The 19922-nt window shown below is 41.1% G+C and overlaps 1 protein-coding gene across 1 annotated transcript; it reads left to right on the top strand.

Moving 5' to 3' along the window:
• The first annotated feature begins 1637 nt into the window (after positions 1–1637).
• On the top strand, positions 1638–18920 carry LOC114683884 (T-complex protein 11 X-linked protein 2-like). Its single transcript, XM_028858253.2, has 10 exons — positions 1638–1727; positions 2118–2257; positions 5893–6022; positions 9473–9593; positions 10302–10522; positions 12374–12510; positions 13737–13954; positions 14046–14227; positions 15373–15536; positions 18261–18920. Exons 2-10 carry the CDS (start codon positions 2134–2136, stop codon positions 18488–18490), a joined length of 1527 nt encoding a protein of 508 aa, XP_028714086.1. The 5' UTR covers positions 1638–1727; positions 2118–2133; the 3' UTR covers positions 18491–18920.
• The last annotated feature ends 1002 nt before the right edge of the window (positions 18921–19922 follow it).

Here is a 19922-nt window from a genome sequence, read left to right as displayed (position 1 = left end):
TTATAATATATATCCCCCTTCCCTTTCTCCTCCAAACCCTCCCATATATCTCTCCTTGCTCTCTTTCAAATTCATGACTTTTATTTTTTATTAGTTGTTTATATATATAATTCCTAAATACATAAATATATCATGCTGTCAGTATAAAATTACTTGTATGAATATGTGTTTAAGGCCATTTGACATGGGATAACTGACGGGAACATCCTTCCCTGGGGAAGACTATTTGTCCCTTTCTCTCAGCATTTCTTAGTTGCCTCGAGCTCTTCCTGTGGGGTTGAGGTTTCCTGAGCTTTCCCCCTAGGTTACTTTACTATGACTATTGTTGTCCTCGTTGAACTTATGTTCAAGTAGTGATGTTGATAAGCTAGTATTAAAATTGAGTTGTAATCAAGAATGGACTGTTAATTCGGCTGGAAGAACAAAAAATAAACAGGCCCCTTTTTGGCCCCATGGTCTGCTTCTTTTACCACATAGCGTCTATGACCAGGAAACTTAAATGACTTTTAGTTTCTGTGTTTGTAAAATATGCGTTTAACAGTTTGCCCCTCTGTTGTGGGGTCTCCACCAGAGAAGGAGGCTCACACAGGGGTCCAAGCCAATAGAAAGTCATTATTGGCTGGCCAATGACTACACTGGGTGTTTGGGTTGATTTACTCCAGTTAATAAGAACAATCAGTTAAAAGAGGAAACTCAGAAACCAAAAATCAAGGTTAGTACATTTAGAGACTTTCCTAGAACGATGGACTTGGATGGATTTTATCTTTGTTTTCATTTTGGCAAGTGGTGCTCTCTATGTACTGAATTTTACAGCCTGAATGGTACTTCCAATCATGGAAGTCAGCCATGCTAAGGTCTGTGGGCCTAGTAAGGTCTGGGGCACCTCTCTCCATTGCCTTTTGTAGACCCATTTACTAAATAAAAAACAAAAAGCAAACACTCTTCTAGAAATTTGTAACTTTCTAGGTATTTCACTGTTAAGATCAATGTAAGAGAAACAGACTTTGAACAGCATGAAATTAAATAAGAATGCGTTCTTTTTCCTTTCTAAATAGTTATTTGCAAGCTATAAGTTTCATCTGGGGGAGTGGGACTAAAAGCTTTGGATAGCTTCTTTTTTGTTGTTTTTTTTTTTGAGACAGGATTTCTCTGTGTAGCTTTGGAGCCTGTCCTGGCTCTTGCTCTGTAACCAGGCTGGCCTCGAACTCACGGAGATCCGCCTGGCTCTGCCTCCCAAGTGCTGGGATTAAAGGCATGTACCACCGCTGCCCGGCTGGGTGGTTTCTTGATTTTAGATGAAACCAAGATTTAGGGATTAATTCTAATCTGAAAAGAATGATAGCAGCCTGAAGGCCCTACACAGGAAATTTTAGCTTCCTGCTTCTATTGTGTAGTAAAGTGAACATGTTTGCCTGTCTGTCTGCCTTGTGTTTTGGGGTACCCTTGGTGTAAAACAACCCCCAGTTTACTCCCCAGGAAGCACCATCCTTTGTGACTCATTTTGGACTGTCTAACTTAGCGTCATGCGTAGGGGGGTGTGCCACGCGGGCTTCATGATTTCCATGGTCCTGTCAAAGACTTTTCTGATGGTATCCCCTCTCACTGGCGGCTGTGGTATGATCCAGAGACCTCCTTGACTGGGAAGCCAGAAGGCTTTTCAGTAACAGAAGCAGCTATCGTGGGGAAGGCCTTCAAACAGCAAGGACCAGAAAGAGTTAAGGAACCAGGTAGGCTTTGTGTGTGAATGTTCCCTGTTGTCCAGGTTTAGGACACCTAATGGTGGACCTGCAAAGAGAATTCAAGAGGAAGAAGCTTTTCCTAGTTGGGCTGGTAAAGTGTTGTGTCTTCTTTCTGGTGAGTCCACTTTTGGATTATGGTTTCTCTTTTGCTTGTTTAATGCTAACGCTAAGTATTTTAGTAAAGGAACTTCCATTAGCAGCAAGTTATTCTTAAAGTTATGTTTGAGGACCTGGGTTCTTTCTCTCAGAGGCCCTAGAAGCACTTTTACTCTCCACAAGGACTAGCAACATTGTCACCAGAGCCATTGAAGAGCTCTCCCACCTTGTCCTTGAGTCAGACCCGTGTGTTAGATAAATTTCCCTCTTTTCCCCTTCCAGTCCAGATACCATCAACATGCCCAAGGCCAAGAAAACTAAATCCAAGAATGACTCCAGTGAGTCAGAAAATGGGGTCCCAAAGACTAAAGCACCAAGCAAGATCCAGGACGATAAGACCAGTTCAGAGGGCCCCTCTCCAGGTGGGTCGGTAATGAAAGTTATTATGGCAGGTTAGAAGACCGTGCCTTGGAGGAGGTGGGAATGGGAGGTGGGTTGGGGGGAAAGGCTGGGGGTGGGTGGGAGGAGAGAGGATGGGGGAATCCATGCTTGATATGTAAAATGAATAGAAAATCTCTTAGTGGGGAAAAAAAAGGAGAAAATAAATCGTGAAACCACCAGGCGTGGTGGCACATGTCCTCAAGTGCAGCACTCGGGAGGAAGAGGCAGGTGGATCTCTGTGAGTTTGAGGCCAACCTAGTCTACAAAATGAGCTCCAGTGTTGAAAAAACAAACAAATAAATCAGGAAACCTGTGGCATAGGTGCCTTTAAGGGATATAGAGAAAAAGCCTTTCGCAATGAGTCATTTCCTCTTTATTGCTCTGCCTGGCCCCTCTTAGGTATTAATTTCTTGTCTCTCTTCCAGTCTTATCTTTACATACAGGGTTTAGGGCCTTCATTGGTAAGTGAAATGAAAATACAATGTTAGAGACAAAGTATAAATGTCTGTGTTTGAAGCCTTATTAGTGTTTGAATCACTTAAAGGCATGGGGAATATAAAGCAGACGCAGCAGGGCAGTTGCCCTTATGAGGTCACAATGACTGTGACAGCATGCTCAAGAGCTGCACACGCTCGCGGCAGACAGACTCTCAGCATGGGTGGGGGAGGTGACCACAGAGCTTCAGCCATAGTTGGGAAGCTATTGGTAACTGGTAGCGCTGTGAGATGGAGTCAGCTTTCTTTGGCCTCCTCTCCAGTAGATGGCTGCACGCTCAGTGATCGATAGCTCCTCAGTTGTGTTTTAGTCATCTGTTGATTCATGAACATAAGAAGACTTTCCAGCTTTTAGTGTCTTTGATTTGTATTTTCCGCATTTTGTAATACTCACTTGACAGATCTTACACGTAATTGGGCAAGTTTATTCTAAAGCATAATTCTGACTATTTTGATGGAATTACTTTCATGAGTACCTTCTTCAAATTCATTATTGATACCTAGAAAAGCTGCTTTTTGTTTTGTTTTGTTTTTTCGAGACAGGGTTTCTCTGTTTCTTTGCACCTTTCCCAAGTGCTGGGATTAAAGGTGTGCGCCACCACCGCCTGGCCAAAGCTGCTGGTTTTTACAAAAAAAAAAAAAAAAAAAAAAAAAAAAATTAGGACAACTTCATACATGTATACAATATGAGATTTTATGCCCAATTTCATCCATAGCTACAATGTATCTTACTAGATTCACTTCCTATTATTTTTTCTTGTCCTCCATCTCTTCAGTCCAACTAGTCCCCCTCCTGCTTTCATGCTTGCTTTGATGGTTACATAAATTTAGAGTTGCTTGAATGAGGATGGCTGGGGGATATTTTGTGGTATTTGAGTGGGTCTTACCAGTGGTTAGACCACTGTGGAAAGGAACTACTTCACCCCTGGCAGCCAGTTAACTGCCCAAAGCTCCTCAGAGTGGAGTGGAACCTCATGAGCTCCTCCCTCAACTATCATGGAAAATTGATGGGACTGATCTTGTGTGGCTATTGTGCAGGTAAATACTATGGGTTCCTGGTTACAATGACCATACCATATCCAGAAGATAGTATTTCACAGTACTCTTCCCCAGTTTCTAGCTCTTAAATTCTTTGCACATCCTTTTCTCTGGTTCTTGGAAGGGGTGGTATAGATGCTCCATTTAATGCTGAGCATGCAACACTCACTCTCAGCCTTTGGAGCAGTTGAGTCTTTGCATTAACTGCCATTCACTGTAGAAATAAACTTCTCTGACAAAAGGGTAGAGCAGCATATATGTTGGGTATAAGCACAGATATTTAGAAGACATCATGACAGCATCCATTTAGCAAAATAAATGTAGTGGACTGTCCATTGGGGTTGTGTCTTCCCCAGCTGTGGGCTTTTGACCAGGTTTATAATCCCAGGCATGAGTTCTGTCCTATGGAACAGGCCCCAACTCATGTCACAAAGCAGTTGATTTACCCCGTAACAGTCATGCCATTGTTGTACCATTGGAGGTATCTATTGGAGGTAGGTATTTGTTCTGATTTGAGTGCAAAATATCGGCTATAGGTTCTCATATTTGAATACTTGGCCCCCAGCTGTTGCTGTTGTTGGGAAAGGTTGTGTAACCTTTAGTAGGAGTCTTACTCAGGGAAGTGAACACTGGGGGAAGGCCATGCTATAGCATGTCCCCTGTCTTAGTTAGGGTTTCCTATTGCTGTGAAGAGACATCATGCCACAACAAATCTTATAAAGAAAACATTTAATTGGGATGGCTCACTTACAGTTTCAGAGGTTCATTCCATTGTTAGCATAACGGGAAGCATGTGTATTATTAGGTTCAGTTTTTGGATTTTGAGTTTTTTTAAGGCCTATCTAAAGATGAGAGTGGAACATTGAAGTTTCCCACTCTCATTGTATTAGTACCTATCTGATCTTTCATCCATTTAGTGTTTTTTTTGACAATGAGGCCCCAACATTTGGTGTGTTAATATTTCAAATTGGTATGTATATTTGATGAATTGTTTCATTTACCAACAAGCAATAGCCCTCTTTATTCCTTGTGGCTAATTTTGGTTTTAAGTCTACTTTTATCAGATATGAGAATCACCACATCAGTTTGTTTATAGCTTCCATTACATGGAAGAAGGTTGATTTCCATCCATTGGCTGGGTTTGGATATCTTTGCCATTGGACTGTTTCTTATTAGAGAGCACAGGTAGTTGACTTTTTTTTTTTGGTTTTTCGAGACAGGGTTTCTCTGTGTAGCTTTGCGCCTTTCCTGGAACTCACTTGGTAGACCAGGCTGGGCTCGAACTCACAGAGATCCGCCTGCCTCTGCCTCCCGAGTGCTGGGATTAAAGGCGTGCGCCACCACCGCCCGGCTGACTTTTGTTTTTTAATCCAGTCAGTCTGTGGTTTTATTTTGGTGAATTGAGGCTATTTATTTATTTATTTTGACCAGTATTGAGAAAGGTTTGCTCATTCTTATGGCTTTGTTGGTTGTTCTGATTGGTTGGATTGTTGGCAATTAGTTTCTTCCTCCCACATTGATGTTAGGAGTTTTCTGCTTTCTTACTGGACTCTTTCCTGGTTGCTTTTTGTTCATCATCTTTTCCACTCATGAACTGAACTACTTCCTGTCTCCTAGTAGGTAAGACAGCATTTCTTTAAACATTTTGCAGTCTTGGTTCAGTTGTCATAAATTGCTTTAATTTATACTTGCCTTAAAACACTTATTTTGTCATCAATTTTAAGAAATATCTTTTCTGGATATAGAAATCTTGATAATTGACAGTGGTTTTTTGTTTTTTGTTTTTTGTTTTCATGACAATGAGGCCCTACCCATGAAGTCAGAACAACACAGTCACCTAGACAAGACCTGCACAGTGACAATACCAGTTGTCATCTCAAAGTGGATCGGAAAAATCCCACTTCTAGATGAAGAACTACAGGCAGTTGATGTCTGCTGAGAGGGAGAATCAGTCTTAACATCATTTTCAATAATAGTTTTATACTACATACTTTCTTAGTATGATTTTTATCTATATGCATAGTTTGTTCTCTTAGCAAATTTGTGTGGGATCTCTTTTGATGACTACTATACTTTTCTTCCAGTGAGCCAGCCTGTAGTACTTTCTACTGAAGATATAGAGACAGCTAATGAAGTTTCCAAATTGAGCATTGCCCATGAAATCGTAGTAAACCAAGATTTTGCGGTACAGGAGAATGATTTACCTGGAAACAGGTACGCATATGTATTTATTTACTTGTCATAGTTACATAGAATAGATAGTTTTTGGTCATGTTTGATTTTTTTCTATTAAAACATGCAGTGCTTGAGTCTGTCTTAAATAGTATCAAATAGAACAGCAGAATAGTCAGTATAATTATTTAATTCTGCTGAGTGGTGGTGACACACACCTTTAATCCCAGCACTTGGAAGGCAGAGCCAGGTGGATCTCTGTGAGTTTGAGGCCAGCCTGGTCTACAGAGTGAGTTCCAGGACAGGCATCAAAACTACACAGAGAAACGCTGTCTCGTTAAAAAAAAAAAAAAAAAAAAAAAAAAAAAAAAAAAAAAAAAAAAAAGGAAAAAGGTGTTCAAGTGGGACAAAGAGATGACCCAGTGGTTAGGACCAGTTACTGCACAAATGTGAGGACATAAATTCAAATTCCATGAGCACATGTAAACAGTCTGGCATGGTGTTGTGCAACCCATGCCCGGTAAACCAAGCAATATGTGGGGCAGAGACAAAGGGATCTTTAGGCCTTGCTGGCTGCCATCCTAACTCCATTTTCTGTAAGAGGCCCTGACTCAGGGGAATTAGATGTAGAGTGACAGAATAAGGCATCCAGTGTCCTTCTCTGGCCTCTATATGTGAACCCTCTCAAGAGCACATAGACTATACACACATACACCACAGTCACACACAGTCAAAATATCAAACTATATCTAAATATTAAATAAACCAATGTAATTATTGTCAGAATGTTAATTCTTGGTTTTTAGAAAAAATTTTCAGATCCTTTCAGGTAGACTTGGAGGTTAGAGCTGCTAGAAGCTACTCTTAATTTCCTGCAAATTAAGTGGATGCAGATAAACAACTTTCTTTTTTATTTTAATTTCATTTTCTGTGGATGAGTGTTTTGCTTCTATGTATGTCTGTGTATCACATGCACACAGTGCCCAAGAAGACCAGAAAAGGGCATTGGCTACCCTAGGGCCACAGTTCCAGGGAGTTGTGAGCCACCATGTGGTTGCTGGGACTCAAACCCTGGCCTTGGAGATAAGCAGCTGGTGCTCTTAACCGCTTAGCCATTTCTCTAACCCCTCAAATAACTTTTCTAATAATGATATTGCCATTTGTCATGAGTAAGAAATTTCAGAGCATTTATATTTTCTGATTTAATAAGAAAAAATGAGCCTTTTGGATCTGTAATTCTTCATAATTACATTGATATTGAAATACATAAATGAGTCATTCAGCAAGTATGAATTGAGTGCCTCTAATGGATCATTAGTAGTTAAGTGTGGGCTAGAAAAATGGCTTAGAAGGTAAAGGTGCTCACCATCAAGCAAGCCTGACAACTTGTTTGATCCCTGGAACTCTCATGGTGGAAGGAGAGAACCAACTTGTACATTTTATCCTCTTACCTCCACACAGATTCTGTTACACTTTGTATGTGTGTACATATGCATACTCATTTGTGTGTGCACGCGCGCGCGTGCACACACACACACACACACACACACACACACAAAATGTAAGTATAAAGAATTAAAAGAATATAGTTTTTGCCAGAATATTATTTTATAGCTTTTTAAACTTCCCATCTTGAATGCCTCTCTTATTTTGCCGCTTTAGGGATTCTGTTACTAAAGTACCATACTCTATCTTGGTTTTTATGATTCTCATGTATCTTGGATTTATTCTGCTTGCTGCTAATAGTCACACATGCTAAGTACACCTTCCATGAATGGAGTTTTCACCAAAGCACATGTATCCTAGAAATCTTCATTCAGCTCATAGTCCCTAGAATCTGAGTTATATTTCTTTTTCTGGATTTACTTTCCAGTACTTATAGAAACACCATTGCCATTCATTCATTTAACAAGCATTTATTGAGTACTTATTAGGTGGAGAGAGGAATGGTGAATGCTGAGGACATACAGGTAAGTATGATGTTGTCTTTGCCATCCAGAAGCTCTGTACAACAGATAATCCAAGACCTATTGTGCAGAGGGACACATTCTGTCTTAGCTAATGAATGGAGTTCTTTGTTAGTATGCAGTTGCCTGTGTGACTATCAGAGGAAGAGTGTTCTGAAATCATAAAATTTGAGTTGACTCCCCAGAGTATGAATAGGTACTCTTTAGGTGATCTATTGTGAAAAGTACTCTAAAGGATATGTCTCTTCAAGGGCAGAGAAAGGTAGAAAATAATTACTACTCACTCTAAACAGATAATTGTTGCTTCAGTGCAAGGCGTTGGGAGAAGGAAGGATTGAAAGTCAGGGAGAGTTGACAGAATAGCAGCGTGCTGAGTCTTGAGGTTGTATATCTGGATTCTGTGATGGAGATCTTGAACGACGTTAGATGAACAGGACATGTGACAAGATTTGGATCTTGGGAAAATCATTGATTTTTAGCAAGGATGTGTCATATTTTGGAGGAGGATGTTCACTTTACAGACCACTGTAAATGTACAGGTGTGAGATGATGTTTGATAGGATGGATTCCAGAGACACTTAAACGCTCTGGAATTTTTTGATCAAATGGATAAAATGGACAGGGGCAATGGAATTCAAAACTCTTGAATATGTCAGATGGATGAGCGTTGCTTGCCTTCCACGGTTAGATGGGTGTGTTGGGGGAGTAACGTTAAATTTTTGTAACATTTGTATTTCAAAAGAAAAATGTGAATTTTTATTGTAAAAAGTTTATTTTTGGGAAAAAAAGTAAGCTTTCCAGTTTTTAGAAATAAGGTGAGTGAAAAGCAGGTCTGAAAGGGCAAAGGTAATAAGTTCCATTTTGTCCTTCTGTGAAGTGTATGAAATCCTTCATCACTATCAACATGAAGAAAAAATCCTCTCTACACTTCAAACCCGTGTGAAAAACATCACATACTATATATGTAGAAATAAAAAATGCAGTCATACATCTAGGCTAGATGCAGGATTAGGGTCAGAAAGTCTGAATCCAATTTTAAAAGGTTTGTGGTTCTTCTGAGGGGGAGGTAGAGGGAGGGAAAGGAGAGAAGAGTGGGGTTGGGAGTGGGGGACAGACTGAGAAGAAGAGAATGGGACAGACACAGATACGTTGATGGGGGACATAGAAAGACAAAGAGAGACACAAGGAGATACTGGGAGGGAGGGAGGAAGAAAGGGAGGCGGGGAGAGAAAGGGGAAGGAGAAAGGGAGGGGAGGACAGAAGGAGTGGGGTATGTGTGGGGAGACAGTGACTGATTGGGCACTCTGGTATCTTTCTGTGATGATCTAAGGGTTTTTAATTTTTTATTTTTTTTTTAATCTGAGACCAACTGCAGTTAATTCGGCACTTCTCAAATGTAAATGTAGCTCTACTCTGGTCTATAAGTTTAATGGTTTTTCATAATTTTAAATGCTGTTTGAGGGGTCATGATCCTGTATCAAGTCTCTAGGTAAAGATCATTTTGCACATTTAACTTTCTTAATAGTCTGGAAAGCAAGTTTGTGGAGACAATGTACAATGCATTTTGGGACCACTTGAAAGATCAGTTGTCACACAATCCTCCTGACTTTTCTTGCGCTCTTGAACTGATAAACAACATAAAACAGGTGAGTAGCCAGCCCTCTTTCTGTTGATACAAAGTTTCCAGGCCTTAGACCTTGGATTGTTAATATTAGCATTATTAATTTTCTAAGTAGCTTACTTTCTGAACAAATATGGGGTGGATTGACCCCCATTTTATTTGTACAAGATATAGCTTGAGGGTTAGGGTATTACTTTAATAACATAATATGTCATTCAATAAAACATATTTCCACTTAACTTCCACTATGATTTAAGTGTTCCAGAAGCACAGAAAATAATGCGAGTTCTTGCCCACAAGGAATTTATATTTTGATTCAAAAAACTACTTCAAGTGAACATTTAAGAATACCTTGCTTATTTCAGTCTTGCTTTTTGGAGCAAAGTCATCTAAAAATGCCCTTAGCCCCGGTTCAGAATGCAGCATCTTTTGGTGGAGGCACACATGTTGTTGTAACCTATACTTAATTGTTGCCCCACTATTATTTTATTCATGTTTTCATGTCATTCTTCCTTGAAAATAATCACTACTGCTACAAATGATTATAAGTGAAGCCTAGAATTATAATTGTCTTCCAAAAAAGAGAAATGACTGTGTATGGAATTTAAAAACTCACTTTCTTTACCTCTAGAAGACAAAGTTTGACATGCCTTTAGCCTGAAAGCACTGCTCACTGGGTGTAGGTTTGGGATTCTAAACCAAATATGGCTCCTTTGATTTTCCTTTGTGGCAGATTTTGGTGTCACTGCTCCTACCACGTCAGAACCATCTAAAAAATGAGATCGAGGAAGTGCTGGACGTGGATCTCCTAAAACAAGAAACAGAGCATGGGGCTCTGAATGTTCCTCATCTTTCCAACTATATTCTCAACTTAATGGCCCTCCTGTGTGCACCAGTTCGAGATGAAGCTGTTCAGAAACTAGAGAACATAAAAGATCCAGTAGAGTTACTGAGGCAAGAATCTAGTCATGATGTTTTAATCTGTTTTCTGTTGTTAATAACATGGTATCACAGTATGGGTAAATTATAAAGAGAAAAATCTTATTTTGGCTCTTGTCCTAGAAGTCCAAGGTTAAGGGACTGCATCCAGTGAAAACTTTGTAGCTGATGAAATCTCAAGGTGGTACAGAGCACCCCGTGATGAAAGAAATAGTGTGTATGTGTCCTAGTTTTTCTTAAATCACTGGTTTTCAGTCCTGTGAGTTCTAGCCCGCCATGCTTCTGTAGTCCCGGTGATGGTCTAAAGGCTTCACCCCTAAACTCCATAGTTGCATTAAGTGTTCCACCCTCTCACTATCTCACAGTTGGGTTTAAAGTTTACTCTTTTTGGAGCTATTTTCAAACCTGTAGCATATGCTGCTTCTGAAATCTACCTTCATGGACCATGAAAGAAAACTTTGAGCCAGATATTATGATAGACCTCTGTCTTAATTGTTGTACTCCTGTGTGGAAGACCTGATTAGCGTCATTTGTTCGCCTTTTAATTCTCTACTTTTACTTTTTCATTTTTAACAAATTATTTATTTTATTCTATGTGTATGAACATTTTGCCTGCCACAATGTATGTATGGGTACCATGTGTATGCCTACTACTTGCCATGACCCAAAGAGGGTGTAGGATCCTCTGGAACTGGAGTTTGGATGTTTGTGACCCACTGTGTTACTACTAGGAATTAACCCAGTCCTCTGCAAGAGCAACAAGTGCCCTTAACAACTGAGCAATCTCTCCAGCTTCTCTTTTTCATGATTTTTTTTTGTTTTTTTGTTTTTTGTTTTTTTTGTTTTTCGAGACAGGGTTTCTCTGTGTAGCTTTGCGCCTTTCCTGGGACTCACTTGGTAGTCCAGGCTGGCCTCGAACTCACAGAGATCCACCTGGCTCTGCCTCCCAAGTGCTGGGATTAAAGGCGTGCGCCACCACTGCCCGGCCTTTTTCATGATTTTTGACAGCTTCATAATATATACAATGCATATTATCATTTATTATGCCTCTCCCCATCCTGCTGATCCCCTTCTTCTTCCCAATTGCTCCTCTTCTGACATTTGTGTCTGATTTGATGCAGGGCGTGAAGGTAGCTGCTACTGCCTTGCGTTCATGATTTCAATGGGCTTGCCAAATCCAGAAGACAGCATTTCCTCTTCATTTGATCATGAATACTTTAGTAGTGTCCAAGAATATCAGACATATTATAGATACTCTCCCTCACCCTACTCATACTTGATACCCCATTCACATTAACAAACCTTTTTGTTTATCGACTTTCTCTAAACTCTTTCAGATTCTGCCTGTTTCCCACATTTTCAGGTATTCCATAGATTAACAGTCCTAATGCTCAGCATTACTTTTCTCCCTTAGTCTGTTTTGTTGTGCTGTAGCAAAGTACTCAAGTTTCATTAATTTCTAAAATGCATAGATTATATTTCTTAGAGTTATGGAGGATGGAGCATTTAATACTGAGTTACTGCATCTGGTGAGGACATTCTTTTTTTTGGGGGGGCGGTTTGAGACAGGGTTTCTCCATGTAGTTTTGGTGCCTGTCCTGGATCTCACTCTGTAGACCAGGCTTGCCTCAAACTCACAGAGATCTGCCTGCCTCTGCCTCCCAAGTGCTGGGATTAAAGGCGTGCGCCACCACTGCCCGACCCCCAAATTGACTCTTGACACAAACAGTCCAACAGGAATCAACAGTACTTTGCAGGCTTGTTCGTATTCTAAATACTGGGATTTTATTATTCCTTCCTTGAGCTCCACTCCTGAACACTAGATTTCCTTTCAAATTGTAAATATTCTGTTTTTGTCTGTGACAGGGGGATTTTCCATGTTCTTAGCCTGATGAAAATGGACATGATGAACTATACTATCAAAAGCATTCGGCCATACCTGCAAGAACATTCTATCCAATATGAACGAGCTAAATTCCAGGAACTCCTTGACAAGCAGCCCAGTATGTTTAAAATTTAATTGGAGTGGGGGGAATTGGCCTTTGAGTTTCTTTTTTATGGTGATTTTTCTATTTTTGAATAGAAAGTTTACTTCTTGGATCAAGAATGAAGAGAAGCAAAATTTTCTAAGACAGAAAGACCTATACAACTCACTTTGAGTTTATCCTTTGCCAGTTTCGTACATGTACACAGTGCAGTCTGATCACTCCCAACCCCAGCCTTCCTTATGCCCTCCCACTCCCACAATTCCCCCTTTAAAGAGTCCCCTGTACTACTTTCCTGCCTTTTTGTCTGATGACCACCCGAGTTTGAAGATTACCCACATCGTCATGGGTACGGAACTATCCTCTGGAGTAGGAACAGCTCACTAGGTGGTACATCATTGAATGACTTCCCCCTCCCCCAGCAGCCACCTCCAGGTAGTTCCTGGAGGACAGCACAGCCCCATGAGCCCCTCCCCTCCCAGTCACCGGGTTTTGACAGACCCAGTCTGCACAGACTCAGTGCAGCCTAGCTATCTCAGCTGCTTTGAGATCATGACTGCAGCAACCATGTCATATCCAGAGTATAACACTTCACTGTCCTCCTCTCTGTCGTCCCACTTTTGTCTTCTCTCTGCCTTCTCTTCCATGGTTGGTATTCCTTGAGCCTTGGAAGGGGTGTGGTAGATGTTCTGTTTAGAACTGAGTGCACAATACTTTTTCTCAGCACTTTGAGCAGCCACAGATCTTTGCACTAATTGCGTTTGCTGCAAAAAGAAGTGTCTCTAATCAAGGCTGAGAACAACACATGGGTATGGATAGAAGTATTCAGAGGTAGTTTGGCAACATTTCCATGTAGAAAAATGAAGCAATGGGTTCATCCCTAGGGACTATGAACTCCTCAGACACGGGTCTTTGCCAGGCTCACAAAGCCAAGCAGGAACTCTCTCCTAACGGTGTGGGTCTCCGATTCTGTCAGAAAGTTATTGATTGCCCCCACATTGGTCATGTGCCAATGCACTGGTTTGCAGATCTTGCCTGGAACATTGGTATTGTGGTAAACGGACTCCACAGGTTGGTGGTGAGTTCCCCACCTGATGCCAGCATAGTACCTTCTTGTACTGTGAAAGCTATTCTGGAAGGAAATGTCCTGTTCTGTTCCAGCTTTTCAAAGTACTGAGACGATCTTAAACTCTCCAACCCTAAGCCTTGCAGTTTAGACATATGTGTTCCCTTCTCTTTCCTAGATCTCCTTGATTGCACCACCAAATGGATGACTAGAGCTGCCACAGATATTTCCACACCACTGCCAAGTACATCTGTCTTGTCAAACTCCTCTTCTGGCACAATAAGTTCATTTCCATCTCCAAAAACTGACCCAGAGCCACCTAGTCTTACAACAGTGTTATACCAAGGATATTTAAATCTTGTTCTCAGGGACCATGGAAATGAAGAATTCCCTGAGGTAGGAATGTGTGTTGAGGCCCAATCTTGTTGTCTTTTACTTAGAAGCTCCATTCTGACTCCTGACAGCCTGTTCTCTCTTGCCTAACCAGACTCTACTGATGGATAAAGCACGACTACAGAACATGAAATCCAGATTACGCCACTTGACCATTCTAGCTTCAGTTTTACTTGTGGCAAGAAGTTTCTCTTGTGGTGTTTTATTCAGCTCACCAGAATTTGTGGATAAACTGAAGTGTATAACCAAGGCGTTAACAGAAGAATTTAGCTCCAAGTATGTCCCATTGATCTTTCTGTGTGTGTGTGTGTGTGTGTGTGTGTGTGTGTGTGTGTGTGTGTGTGTGTGTGTGTCCGTCCGTCCAGGCACATGCATGCACACGTGTATGTACATGGTCATTTGTCTGTGGAAGTGTGTGTACATGTCAAGTCCAGGGGTCAATTGCAGGGGTCTTCCTCTTGTTTTCCACCTTATTTTTTGAAACATGAAGCTGATGAATTAGGCTAGGCTGGCTGGTGAGCAAGTTCCAGGGAGCTACCTGTTTATGCCTCCATAGTGCTGTGATTACAGTCATGCACTATCACATTTGGCTTTTTATGTGGCTACTGTGGAACCAAGCTCAGGTTCTCATGCTTGTGTGGCAAGCATGTTACCATGTGAGCTTCCCAGTTCTCTCATAGGTTTCTTTTAGAGTGACATTTAGGCCATCAGCAAGCAATATAACAACCCATTATCCTTCACGCAAAGGCCCTTTGGGAACTAGATCCAAAGACTGTTGTTATTTTAGGTTTGGCATAGCAAAGAATAACAGTTTTCTACCCAGAAGGAGGATAAGGTGATTACTTTGCTACAAATATTCATTATTATGTTTTCCAACACTGAGACACTATGTATTTCATCGAGGGACTGTAGATTTTTGTTATTTATACCCAGAAGTTGATCATTTAATCATTAATATTGATTGCTAATTCCCTGCATGTAGAGATTCTGTATCAAAGTAGAAAGAGGAATTAGAAATTTAGTTTTATTAATTTATTTGCATTTGTTTTGGTAAAGTAGGAAAGAATCCTATGTAAAATATTTAAGAATCTTTCAAGAATATGTTAATGTTCAGGATATATCCAAACCCTTGCCCAATATATATTGTTCCATTTAAAGTTGGCATATAATACTACATGCATGAACAATTTGGTACCTCAGGGATAATAACAGAACTCTTTTACATGCGCATTGATTCATATGGTGTATTGATGGTGAGGGGGTCACAATTCTTCCTGGGTATGCCTAACTTCTAGTATAGGCTTTTGGGGCTTGGCCCCTTCGTCAGGGAAACTCTCTTTTCTTTTCTTTCTTTTTTTTATCAAGAATTTTTTTATTCATTTTACATACCAATTACTCTATTTTCTGTCTTCACTATCCAGGCCAGAAGAGTCTATGCTCAGTGTCAGTGAAAAGGTATCGCAGGAAATCCATCAAGGGCTCAAGAACACAGGCCTCACTGCTCTGAGCAGTGAAAACAGGGCATCTCTCGTAGGCCAACTCCGGAACATTGCCAAGAAGGAGAACTGCATTCGTACCATCATTGGTAAGAGTCCCGAAAGTGATAAGAAATAGGAATAAAATGCCAGGGGAGAGTTCAATTCTCCTCCAACAAGGCCACACCTCCAAACCCTTCTAATCCTATCAAAGAATTCCACTCCTTGGTGACTAAGCATTCAAACATATGAGCCTATGGGGACCATCTTATGCAAACCACCACATTCCACTCCCTGACCCAGACAAGTTTATAGCCATATCATAATGCAAAAAAAAAAAAAAACATTCAGTCCAACTTCAGAAGTCCCCATAGCCTATCAGATTCTCAACACTGTTTAAAAAGTCCAAAGTTCAAATTCTCTGAGACTTGTGGCAATCCCTTAACTGTATGTAACCTCTTATAAAATCAAAATCAAAAAGCCGATCACATACTTCCAACATACAATAGCACAGAATTTACATTAATATTTTGAAAATGGGAAAAGGAGCATAGTGAGGGAATATTGGCCCAAAGCAAGTCCAAAACCCAGCAGAGAAAACTCCAAATTCTGCATCTCCACATCTGATGTCAAAGTACTCTTCGCTTCTCCAACTCCTTCTAGTTTCGCTGACTGCAGCGTTCTTCTTTCTCTTGGGCTGGTTCCACATCCAGTCTGCAGCCTTTCTTCATAGGGGTCTCACAACACTGGCATCTCCAACATAATCTGGGCTTCACCTTCACAGCTTCACAGAGTATCCTCTCTGGACCTCCATTCAGGGGCTTTCGTGCTACACACCTGGTAAGGTGGCATTCCTTAGCTGGGAAGGGAGATTCCACAACCCTTTTCTTGAATCCTTACTCTGAGCTGGAACTACATGGCAGAAGTTTCCAGGTTCTGCAGCTTGCTGGGGCTAGAACAAGGTCCCCTCCTACAATTACATATGCATCAGATTTCTGGTTTTGATGGTTTTCTTCACTGCTTAAGCTTTCCTTTTATTCCTTTTCACAAGTTGGAAGCTTAGCTGAGTGTGGCCTTTCCCTGAAGCTACCACTTCCTTTATTTCATTTAGTATCGGGCTTTTCTTGAAATGTTTTATTTCAGCATTGGCTTTAGCTCCATTACACTTTCTGATGCTCTTTTTCTCCCCAAACTATACATTTTGTATTTTTCCTTGCTCAGTTGGTTCCTTTTCACTATAGATCTCCATAAAAGTGATGACTGATAACCACACAACAGAGTCAATACTAGGCTGTCTTGAGTCTCTTCTGCCAATGACATTAATCCAAAACTCTTCATTTTAACTTCAGCAAGGTTTTTAGGACAAGAGCAAAATGCCACCACATTTTTGGTCCAAATATTACAAGAACCATCTCTAGGCCACTTACTACTATTCTTCCCCCTATGAAACCCCTTGAGCTGGGCCATCATAATCTAAATTGTTCTCAGCACCACTGTCTTTTATTCTCTTACCAGCATGACCCATCAAGCCCTGCTTAAAATGTTCAACTGCTTTATTTTTATTTATTTTTATGTTTTTGGCTGCATTTCCCCTCATTCCTATCCTCCCAAACCCTCTTTTCCCCCTCTGTCCCCCCATTCACTTCTCTTCCATTTCTATTCAGAAAAGGGCAGATCTCCCATGGATATCAACAAAACATGGCATATCAAGTTACAGTAAGACTAAGTACCTGCCCTCATATTAAGGCTGGAAGAGGCAGTTTAGTATGAGGAAAGGGTCCCCAAAGCCCCTGCTCCCACTGTTAGGAGTCCCACAAGAGGACCAAGCTACACAACTGTCACATATATGCCGAGTATCTAGGTCAGTCCTATACAAGCTCCCTGGTTGTTGGTTCAGTCTCTGTGAAACCCTATGAGCCTAGGTTAATTGATTCTGTGGTTTTTCTTGTGCTGTTCTTGACTCCTCTGTCTCCTACAATTCTTCCTCCCCATCTTCTGCAGGATTCCTTAAGTCTGCCTAATGTTTGACTGTGAGTCTGCATCTGTTTCCAATAGTTGTTGGATGAAGCCTTTCTGATGACAATTAGGCTAGGCACCAGTCTATGAATGAGTATAGCAAACTATCATTAGACATCATTATATTGATATTTTTTATTTCTCCAGTTGTGTTTTGTTCTATCCTAGGTCTCTGAGCCATCCAGCCTGTGGGTCCTGGTGCTCCAGGCAGTGTCAGGTGTGGGCTCACTCTCAGGCATGGGTTCAACTGCTTTCTTAATGCAAAGTCCCCAAATCTATATTCCACCAACAAGCAGCATGATCAGGCCTGTCATAGCAATAACCCATTTCCCAGGACCAATTTCTGTCTTAGTCACTGTTCTACTGCTGTACAGCAACACCATGACCAAGGGAACTCATATAAAAGAAAGCATTTAATTGAGATTTTCTTACAGTTTCAGAGGCTTAGCCCATTATCACCATGGCAGGCAACATGGCAGGAGGCAGGAGCGGTGATGAAGAAGTAGCTGAGAGCTACATACTGGTTTGCAAGCAGAGAGAGAGAGACAGAGACTGGACTTGACATGGGCTTTTGAAACCTCAAAGCCCACCCCCAGTAACACACCTACTCCAACTAGGCCACACCTCCAAATCCCTCTAATCCTTTCAAACAGTTCCACTTCCTGGTAACTAAGCATTCAAATATATGAGCCTGTGGGGCGTCATTCCTAGTCAAACCACTACACTGAAAAAAATTTAAAGTTTTCATGAGCAGGTAGTGAATGGTGAGTTTCTTCTGAATCTCTTCTTTCTACTTTTTTTTTTTTCTCCTGTGACAGAACAACGGATACATTTGTTTCTTAAATGCTGTTTGATTCGTGGAATGCAAGAATCTCTTCTAGACTTCCCTGGAGGGCTTCTTTTCATTGAACCAGAGTTGGCAGAACTAGGCTGGAAGTTTGTTAATCTGATGCATCACAACCAGCACGTATTTGGTCCATTCTATGCTGAGATCCTAAAAAATATCATCTCTCCACCGAATGCAGAAGAAAACGAAAAACCCATCTGATAATGCTGGTCCCCAGTCCTGGCATGAGGTATCTGAAGAGAGGGCTCATCATACTCCCAGAATGACATCATCTCTGACACACAATTACAAGCAGCCCCCTTCCTCATTAAAAGCCAGGATGCAACTGAAGGGGCCAGACATATAAACACCCAATGGCCCAATCCCCTTCCTTAATAAATTCCTGAGCTGCAAGAAAACTTCAGTGTCTTTTATGATGCAGATGAAACCAGGTCTCTTGCACCTTTCCCCCAACCATCAGAAAAACTACAGGGCTCAGTTTTTCTTGAAGTGGCAGGCCGGTTTTCAATATAGTAGCCTGTACAGGCATCAAGGAATGGTATTAACATCATTTTCTTCACTTAGAAAAAATTTTCACAATTTATTTATCCATTCTTCAGTTGAAGGGCATCTAGGTTGTTTCCAGGTTTTGGCTATTACAAACAACGCTGATATGAACATAGCTGAGCAAGTGCTCTTGTGGTATGATTGAGCATTTCTTGGGTATATGCCCAGGAGTGGTATAGCTGGATCTTGGGGGAGATTGATTCCCAATTTTCTAAGAAAGCGCCATATTGATTTCCAAAGTGGTTGTACAAGCTTGCATTCCCACCAGCAGTGGAGGAGAGTTCCCCTAGTTCCACATCCTCTCCAGCATAAAGTGTCTTCAGTGTTTTTGATCTTAGCCATTCTGACAGATGTAAGGTGGTATCTCAGAGTTGTTTTGATTTGCATTTCCCTGATGATTAGGGATGTTGAGCAATTCCTTAAATGTCTTTCAGCCATTTGAGTTTCCTCTGTTGAGAATTCTCTGTTTAGTTCTAAAGCCCATTTCTCAATTGGCCTGTTGGTCGTTTTGATGTCTAATTTCTTGAGTTCCTTATATATTCTGGATTTCAGTCCTCAATGGAATACTACTCAGCAGAGAAAAACAATGACATCATGAGGTTTGCAGGCAAATGGATGGATCTAGAAAAAATCATCCTGAGTGAGGTAACCCAGACTCAGAAAGACAAATATGGTATGTACTCACTCATAGGAGGATGCTAGATGTGGAACAAGGATGACTGGACTGCTACTCACATCACCAGTGAGGCTACCTGGAAAATGGGACCCCAAGAAAGACACGGAGAAATGGATGAGATCTACATGAACAGCCTGGACATGAGTGGGAGCAATGAAGGGCGAGGGTCGAGGGAAAGAGAGCGGGAGATCCTAGCTGGATCAAGAAAAGAGAGGGAGAACAAGGAATAGGAGACCATGGTAAATGAAGACCACATGAGAAAAGGAAGAAACAAAGTGCTAAGAGGCCCACAGAAATCCACAAAGATACCCCCACAAAAGACTGCTGGCAATGGTCGAGAGACAGCCGGGACTGACCTAATCTGGTGATGGATGGCCAAACACCCTAATAGCTGTGCCATAAACCCTATCC

The sequence above is a fragment of the Peromyscus leucopus genome, chromosome X, assembly GCF_004664715.2.
Source record: "Peromyscus leucopus breed LL Stock chromosome X, UCI_PerLeu_2.1, whole genome shotgun sequence".
Taxonomy (NCBI): Eukaryota; Metazoa; Chordata; class Mammalia; order Rodentia; family Cricetidae; genus Peromyscus; species Peromyscus leucopus.
This window is presented reverse-complemented; position numbering and strand designations above follow the sequence as displayed.

Excerpts from the sequence above, each read along its gene's own strand:
- LOC114683884 (XM_028858253.2), top strand. The coding sequence starts at position 2,134 with ATGCCCAAGGCCAAGAAAACTAAATCCAAGAATGACTCCAGTGAGTCA. Across the intron at positions 2,258-5,892 it reads TTCAGAGGGCCCCTCTCCAG|TGAGCCAGCCTGTAGTACTT; the intron begins GTGGGTCGGTAA and ends CTTTTCTTCCAG. Across the intron at positions 10,523-12,373 it reads GATCCAGTAGAGTTACTGAG|GGGGATTTTCCATGTTCTTA; the intron begins GCAAGAATCTAG and ends TGTCTGTGACAG.